Here is an 8596-nt window from a genome sequence, read left to right as displayed (position 1 = left end):
ATAAAAAAAAATACCATCTGTGCCTTGCAGGGGTAAAAGGAGTGAGAGAGAATGAGAGAGAAAAGAAAGAGAGGGGCTTCAAATGAAACAGGCTCTGTTGTCTCCCTCTTGTCCCCCCTCGTCAATGCCATTTCAATTGAAAAGCGCAGTGGTAATTAAATTCCAGCAGGGGTTAGGGGCAACTGTGCGGTGCACTGACAGGGGGCTGCCCTGACATAAAGATGACACAATTCAGGAGGACAGAGGGGGCGCCAGGCGGAAGAGGAGGGAGGGTGACAAATGTCGTTTATTCACATACACTGCCAGATCCGTACTACTCAATCTTCCTGACATTTAAAAAATAGAAAATGAAATGGATATTCAAAACTCATGAATCCCACAATGACCTTTTCCCAAATCAGGGATATTCTAAACAGGCCCGCATTCAGTATCTGCAGCATTTGCAGAATATTTTGTAATGCTTAGGAGGATGAGCGCTTAGGTAAAAAAGAATTTGGGAAAGCTTGTGTGTGTGCATATGTGTCAGCACAAATGTGTGACTCACAGAAGGACGCTGGTTGTTGTTGATCCACATTATAGTGACGGTAATCCAGAGGCTCCAGAGAGGCCACACGCTCCTCCTGTGCCCCTCTTCCCATCCTTTATTAGCAAAACAAAACACAGCCAGTTGCTCTGTTGGACAGAAGTGAACAGCGCATGGCTTGTATAATTCTGAAATGAGACCTGCCAAAACTTTAAAAGGGCAGATTTTGAGACACATTTTACCAAACCAAAAGGAGATATTCTTGATTTACTTAGACTGGAACAAATCAAATCTCATTCCGTTTTTGCACAGTTTTACATTTGAAAACTTTTATGGAAAAAACAGAACACAATAAGAGAGCGCGGCAGCATTATACAGTATGCTTTTGCTCAGAAGCAGCCTACATCTGTCTTGATAATGATGATTCATGAGAGAGAAGTTTCACATTGCATGTGAATAGTATTCACACTGAATTTGTGAAGTTATCATTTCCTGGTCTCTGTTTATTAACAAAGACATGTTTGTGAATTCAATCCCACAGAATGACCACTTTAGATCTAGTTTTATCCAACACCTTAATGCATAATGTTATGATGCCAGAAAGGAGCGATTAAGAGCCAATGACTGATGATCATCTAATCCATTAAGACAGGCTGGCCCTACTGCTTTAAAGATTTAAATGAATCTATAAATTAAACTGTGCCAGTACTTAATTTACACATTAATCAATTGATCAGACCCTCTTTCATTCAATCCTCAGTTTGAAAAAGCATTTGTGCAATTTTGATGCCATCTACTGGACAGAGAGCTCTACACACACACACAATTGTATCCAACGTTGAACAAGGGATCACTCCAAGAGATGCTCCAACGAAAGATAACATCCGTTTCATTCCAAGATATTTCTGAATAAGAGAAGTTCACAAAAACAAAATATCTGCAAATAATTCTCAGAGACACAGATGCCTTGTTGTTAGTCCCAAAACATCACATTAGATGATTTTTTAGTCAGGGAAATCTGTAATTAGGGCATTCTAAGAAGTTCTGTCCAAATGGATATGAGTTGATCCATCAGGTATGATTTTAAGCATTGCATTATAAAACTGCAGCGTTATTCGCCTGCCAAGCATGGATGAAATGCCATATTATCCAATCCGGCTTCTGTAGCAGCTGAGTGCAACAACACCCAAACAGTCCATATGTCCTCTTCTTCAGCCACAGCCACAGGTGGGTCTCAGTAATGGTTTAAAATCTCCAGAATTTCCTCCTTCACAGAGAGAGCAGAGTGCTGCTGGACACCTGGGCCACCAATACTCGTTTCCCAGCAGTCAAAGCCGCAGTCTTTCAAGTCCTGTATTGTGCTCTGGACAACAGAGCAATCCGTTTCTACAAAATAAACAAGTCAAAAAAAGTTGTGATTACTCATGTCAAACTAATGAGACATCTGTTAAAGGATATGTATGTATGTGAGGCTATGTATACAGGGTGGAACCAAATTTCCTCTTGTAGGACAATAAAGTATCTATCTATCTATCTATCTATCTATCTATCTATTGATTGAAATTCAGTGCAAATGTCTCTATAGCAGTGCTTTCAGAGTCAGGCATCAGATGTGAGAAGTGAACCTGCAGTTAACAGCAGAAGGGCATGTGCCAGTGGTGCCACAACTGGAGCCAAACAAACACCCTGATCTGTTAAGTCAGTAATCCCCCTGATGAACAAAAATAAAGGGTCTGCAATGAATGTGATCCTGCTAAACGTCTGGTAGTTCCCTGCTGTGCGGAGCAAGGGGAAATGCTCCAAAACCCAGGAAGGGGCTTAGCACTTCAGCTGGACAGGGAGGACACAGCTGCAGAGCAATACTAATGCGAATCATAAATCATCCTGGAAATTTACGACTTCAGATGCAAGAGAGGCTTTTAACAGAATGGTAAAATAACGGCCAAGTCACTTCACTCTAAGCTTGCTTCCTTAACTGAAAGAGCTTTACCGCCAAGACTCTCAGACAGCGTTTTAGGAGGCAGACACTAGGGGATCTTTCTGAAAACAGCTGCAATTCACAAAGATGGATACACTTGCTAACAAAACAAATCAACAACATTTGGAAATCTATTTAGGGGGTTTTAAGCTTATTAAAATTCAGTGTGCTGAGGGCTGCAGGCATAAACAAAGACTGAATTCACAGGTTCTTTGCTTGTTTGTTTTGTCAAAGAGAGGATGATAAAAAGTTTACTCATAACCAATTGCACAGTACCCACACACCAAAGGACTCTCTTGTGCTGGCTTCTCATCATATCCTGCCACTCAAATGGCTTTTTCAGAAAGGAAGAGAGAGGGAAATATAACATTTGTTGTCAGTTAGAGCCTGACAGTTTGGCTCACTTGTCCTCATCAAATTGAATTCAGGATGAGATAAATCCATTTGAGGATGTAATATAGCCTCATCAGCATGTGAGACTAAATTAAATGATGTGTATTATCTTGAGTTGAGATGTGATGTGATGACTACATATCAACTACTTTCCTTTGAAAAAAAAAAAGACATAGACCCTTGACTTTACCGTTTTTCTCCTGATAAAAAAATCTAAAATGACATGCACAGTAGGATAAATTGCCAGTTTAAGAGTAATAAGTGAATTTCAGTAGAAATGAACAGGACTACAATACCAGGTCTCAGAAGTGTTATGCCACAGCCTCCTCCTCCAGCGCCTGTTAGCTTGCTGTGGAGCCCTCTGGCCAGGGTGACCCGGCACAGTGTGTCCAGGGCAGGGTGTCCCACACCCATCACGTTCAGATGGTGCTGGTTGATGTCAATAAGCTCCTACGGGTGACATGACACAAGCTGTAATCACCAACTGTGCCTCTTAGGGAGGAATCAGTCGAGTGGATAGGAAAAAGAGTTTCTGGGTTTAAGACCTTTAACACACTTGTTTATAATGCACAGTGCTTCACACAATCTACTCGTGTTTTGTACCTCTAGAACATTGTAGTGCTCTCCTGTGATTGGCTGACTGGTCATCTCTGCGAGGATTTTCTCACAAGTGCAGGAAACGGCATCAACTGAATCGAGCACAGGGTTCATGATAGAGGGAAACTAGACATGGGAAAGGAAGAAAACAATGGTGAATCAACAACTCCCCCCTTGCTCCTGCACAGCACGATGCCTCTATAATGTATTTGCTGCAAGTAAACTGTATGCGCTAAGCAACAAGTGTTCACATGTGTATGTTAAAAGTTGGCAATACCTGCTTTATGACTAAAAAACTGTATACAAATATGGAATATAAAATGACAGGTTTGGCTTAGATTTTACTCTATCCTGATCACAACACTGCCACAACACCAACCAGGCCCATCTATGTCTCAGGCAGAAATCTGCACACCTGCTGCTGTCACCAAGGCAACAGCACACAGGGTGCTGCCTAAGAGTTTAATTTCAATATTTTATGAAGGCACTCAACGCCAGGCCCCAGAGTATCTGCCATGCAAAAGCACTGCCGATTACATTAATTACAGTGTCGGGAAGTAACACACGGGGGAGGAAGTAACCATTTAGTACCTTGTTAATTTTGTCCTTCACCCCGGCAACAAGTACCTTGGTGCTACGTGGTACTTTGGTGTTAGTGAGGAGGATTCTTAACAGTGGCACCCTGGAAGTAAAAAACAGACAGATTAGAGTTTATAGAGCAGTAACACTCAGGTGCTCCATTAATGCAATAATCTTATCGTGACAACATTTATATTGTTTTGGTAAAAAACAACTATACCAAGATTGTTTCTCTTTATTAGTGTGTTCATCGTTTTAATTGAAATGGAATACAAATCTGCCCCTCAAACACTTTACAGTACCTGCTCAATGGTATTATCTTCCCAGACAAGAATCTCAGTATGCCACCTGCATGAAGGGAAATCAACATCATTAAACAGATAATCATCAAATGATTATAAGCAATGATATTACAATGCCCAGATGCTTGCCTTGAAGTGTGCACTGTGTGTCTGTGGAGGCACAGCGTAGTATAATTTAATATAATCTGTACCATATGGTAGATCATTTCCGGCCTTACCCCATGTCCCGACAGCGTTGTCCACCCCTGAAGGATTACCATGGATGATCATCTCTCCTTGGAAAGCCCAACTGTTGATAAGCTCCATATCCTCCTGACACCACCTGTAATTACACAGTGTTGAGCAGTGTATCTTTCAGTGGGCCTACAGACCCTTTCTGACCCACTACCAACTTAACTACCTCACCAACTCCTGACCAAACACATATGGGAGGAACATGGCATGTTCAGTAAATGAATATTCCAGGCACAATATCTGAAAGCTAATTTGTGTCTTTGTTGTGATCTTATCTTACTTATATATTAACTTCCTAACCTGAGAATTATAATGGGGCGATTCAAACACATGAATTCTCCATAACTCTCAAACCAAAGAAATTTGTGCAAGACTGTTTCCAATTTATGGGATGCATGTGAGATAACATGTATATTAAATCATCTTTGTTTTTCAGTGAAGTGCCCTTTTAAGAGCATATTCATTAGGCCAGGCTTCTTATTCTGTCCATGCACGACGGTGATCTAGTCTACGCAGCCTGCATACACAGCTCATGACAGAGTGGCTCTTAATGTAATGTTATTACCTGGCGGTGTTATCCCACTCCTTGAGAGGAGTGGAAATGGCTCCACTTGCGGAGAGCAGACCGGCAGCGAGGCACACAGAGAAGGCAGCGCTCGAGCCCAGTCCTGCTCCAGTCGGCAGCTCTGACCACACACACACCGTCAGGCTGGGCAAATCGCTTAGGAAAACAAAAACAAAACAAAAAAATATAAAGCTTGAAGTTGTTTTCCCATAATATTGCATTATAGTATATACTGCTGTAATAACAGATTGTTTTTGACAGTAAAAATATGAGTAATCACACTGCAGACCATAGGAATTTGTAACTGCATCCCAAAAATGAGAATAACAGCAAAGCATTACTATTTATAATACAAAATAAAGGACTTTTTTTCCTCATTAACATTCCCTTTTTTGTTACTTTTCAGAAAATTAAATCAAGAATTGTACTCCATTTTCTACAATCACGATCAAACTTGTAAATCATTTTTACGAGGAGGAGCAAAGTGCGTATATGTGCAACAGAAACGTGCTCCGCTCTGCTGTCAATGACTGTCAGAGAAGCTGCTTTTGGGAAGACAGGAGGATACTCTAAACTAATTGTCCGGCTCTTCTCCCAAGGGAAAAACACATCCAGACTTGTTAAAGGCTGCAGTGTGGCCCAGTGCCAGACTCTCATTAGTGGCCATCCTGTCAGAACCCATCACCTCTCTCAGACACGCCAGCACCGTGTCAGCCCAGATTAAGCCTCCGCACAACCTGCAGCTCTAATGTTCCTGAGCATCTTCCCTGTTCCCAGATGCTGGAGTCTCCAAAACTAACATCCTGTCTGTCTGTCTGTCTCTTTTCACCATCTTCATTTCAAGCAGGGCAGACCTTTCAGATTTAGTGAAAAGGGTCCAGGACTGATCCCTCTTCTCACCTACACCCATACTGAGTAGATTTTCCCAGACAAAACAAGTTTTACTTCCAAAAGATCTTTAAAAGAGATTGACCTATCTGTGATTCTTCAGTGTCTCAGTTTGTCAAACAGTAAAGATAGAAGAACTAGATCACTTGAGCTGTGACTGCATGACAGTTTCAAGGCAGGCAGAGTTTAATGAACCTCCAGGATAAACAGAGAGTTACAATACCTACAGTACCTTGGACCTTTCTTGTATTCTGCTAGTATCTTCTACATTAACATTTTAGGCATTTAGTTGATACAGAGCAACTTACAATGAGTGCAACAGAAGAATAAGCTTAAATTCCTAGATTGCCAACATTATAAGCAAACAATACTAAGTCATGTAAGGGTCAATGCCACAGCGCCCTGACAGTAGATGCAACAAATATTACTTTGTTCCTTGTAAGGTCAGGTGTAATCATTTTGATCATGATCAATCATTTTTATATTTTAAGTAGAACTTCTTTCCCACCATGTTAGGATTTGTTGTCATTTAGATTCTGCTATCCTTCTCAACTGTGTCTTTGCATGTCAGCTCGACTTTTCCCCTTGGTTTTTTATTTTGTCTGTGCAAATCAATAATTTGTTTGTCTTTGTGTTTTTTAATCACTGTATTTTATCAGTGTGATTGCATAACGTTGCTTCTATGTCCAACTACTGTGAAAAGAATCTAAAACTAACTAGTGTACAATATACAGTATACTGTCAAGGATGTCAAGTGTTGAACTGGTGTAGCAAAAATATCCTGTGATATGATTTTGTATTTGTGGCCATCTCTGAGCACATTAGATTAAAAAATAAAATGAAAAAATTATTAATCATATCAAAATTGCGGAGAAAAGGAATATGTATTAGAGCCCCAACATATCAGACAGCTGCTGTATCAACTGTAACACCGCTATCTCACCCCGATCCAAACAGAGAGAGGTAGATGTAGAGGAAGGCTAAGGTGGCCATGCTGCGAGTGTCCAAGTTTCCATTGGTTACACCAACAAATTCACGCAGTCTCCTGACAAGTTCAGCATCCGGACGTTTTGCCTCCTCCCTCTTACCTATAGAAAGATACGACAAAACACAGCAATGATCATACAACTGTTTTGTGACATAGCTTGATCTGCCCCACCTGTTTTATCCATGTTTCATTTCATATTTCATATTTGATACATTTATGATTTTTAAAAAGGGAAATTCTGCCCAATTTAATAATCATATATGCGATTAATTTGACCAGGGCTCAGTTTGATCAGTTCTTGATTCATCCAATTTAAGCCAGAAGCCACAAACGAAAGACAGTGTGATACCATAACGATATACGAACTGAAGGTGCTCTTTTGACAGTAAATGGAAGACTGACTTTACCACCCAAAAGATGAGGAGCATTTTCAAGCTTTGATAACTAGTCTGATCCAGAAAAGGTACTTATATCTTCAAAAACTCACAGCTCTCACAGTCACCTTTTCCAGTGATGCTGGACAATGATGTGATATCACAGATTTAGAAGTGGACAAACTCTTAACTCTTATTTCTGGCTATAGGGGACAGCAGTGAATTCAATTCATTCATTAATACAAATTGCACTGTTTGAGACAATGGGAAAACATTTGAATGCTGTTCTTCTTTACGTACTATGGGGTTTTGCATGCTTTAACTTCACTAAAAATATATTATAGGTCCTAACAGTCACCAACCCTGTACCATCACTTACCACAGGAATCAGGAATAAACTGCTTCAGTTCAGACAGGTCCCAGCAGAGGAATGTGTCAATGTTTGGGAGATTGATACAAACTTTACCAGTGGAGCTGGCCTTCAAGTATAAATATGTTCTCAGGTTCAGACTCACAGCAAGAGCCACCTGGTATGGAGCAACAAAAAAGAGATCAATGACTAATAAAGGCTTATTTCACTAAACACTATCAACTGACTGATAATCCTTGCCTTATAGTAAAAATCACAAAAGCTCATATATTTAATAAGAGATAAAGTTAAGTGGTGGCACATCCCAGCAGGCTTCAGTTTCCCTCACCTTTCCATGCACAACTGCATGCTCTCCGTGCAGGATCGATTTTCCTGGAGCAGACACGATACATTCCTTGACGTGCATTTCTATAATGCATTCAGTTTCAAAAATAGAGAAAAGTGTCTGAGACTGGATAGTTCAATAGCTGTTTCGAGTTATATTTACTACAAAAAATGCTAGCTAACGTTAATCCTCTCTACATAGACAGTAGGAAAGCTAACACTGGTACCTGTTTTTGAGCTCTTGATGCGCACTGTATTCTCATACAGGGTCGTAGCTATAAGGTCTTTTTTTTGCCAAGTACATTTATGATGACAGACTGTGTTGAAGCTAACATTTAATATTGAGCACGGACTCTGTACACTCCGGCGTTAACTTGTCAAAACACAAGACACCGACGAGGAGGGACGAACATGGGTTTGGCTTCCAATATCCAATCAGCACTCGAGTTAGTGGCACAGACATTATTCTGTCCAATCATCA

The 8596-nt window shown here is 40.5% G+C and overlaps 1 protein-coding gene across 4 annotated transcripts; it reads right to left on the bottom strand.

Moving 5' to 3' along the window:
• Window positions 1–330: 330 nt before the first annotated feature.
• Window positions 331–8473, bottom strand: mvk (mevalonate kinase). Of its 4 annotated transcripts, XM_071513646.1 has the most exons (11): window positions 8343–8467; window positions 8120–8199; window positions 7801–7948; window positions 7003–7147; window positions 5172–5327; window positions 4591–4694; window positions 4373–4418; window positions 4083–4173; window positions 3498–3617; window positions 3191–3344; window positions 331–1909 (listed from the first exon to the last, which is right to left on the bottom strand). In XM_071513646.1, exons 2-11 carry the CDS (start codon window positions 8195–8197, stop codon window positions 1758–1760), a joined length of 1194 nt encoding a protein of 397 aa, XP_071369747.1. In that variant the 5' UTR covers window positions 8198–8199; window positions 8343–8467; the 3' UTR covers window positions 331–1757. The 4 variants fall into 4 exon arrangements, with proteins under 4 accessions (XP_071369747.1, XP_071369749.1, XP_071369746.1 ...); XM_071513648.1 differs by lacking the exon at window positions 7801–7948 and having other exon boundaries at window positions 8343–8473; XM_071513645.1 differs by having other exon boundaries at window positions 8120–8432.
• Between the last annotated feature and the right edge of the window lie 123 nt (window positions 8474–8596).

The sequence above is a fragment of the Centroberyx affinis genome, unplaced genomic scaffold, assembly GCF_046629955.1.
Source record: "Centroberyx affinis isolate AG114_WGS23_722 - 3 ecotype Tasmania unplaced genomic scaffold, CSIRO-AGI_Caff_v1 ptg007379l_1, whole genome shotgun sequence".
In the NCBI taxonomy this organism is placed as follows: domain Eukaryota; kingdom Metazoa; phylum Chordata; class Actinopteri; order Beryciformes; family Berycidae; genus Centroberyx; species Centroberyx affinis.
This window is presented reverse-complemented; position numbering and strand designations above follow the sequence as displayed.

What these genes read in the sequence shown, in the direction of transcription:
- mvk (XM_071513646.1), bottom strand. Translation starts at nt 8,197, where the DNA reads ATGCACGTCAAGGAATGTATCGTGTCTGCTCCAGGAAAATCGATCCTG. An exon ending in ATGCAGTTGTGCATGGAAAG is followed by an intron (nt 7,949 to 8,119) that starts GTGAGGGAAACT and finishes GCTCCATACCAG; the next exon opens with GTGGCTCTTGCTGTGAGTCT. An exon ending in GAGTGGGATAACACCGCCAG is followed by an intron (nt 4,695 to 5,171) that starts GTAATAACATTA and finishes GTGTAATTACAG; the next exon opens with GTGGTGTCAGGAGGATATGG.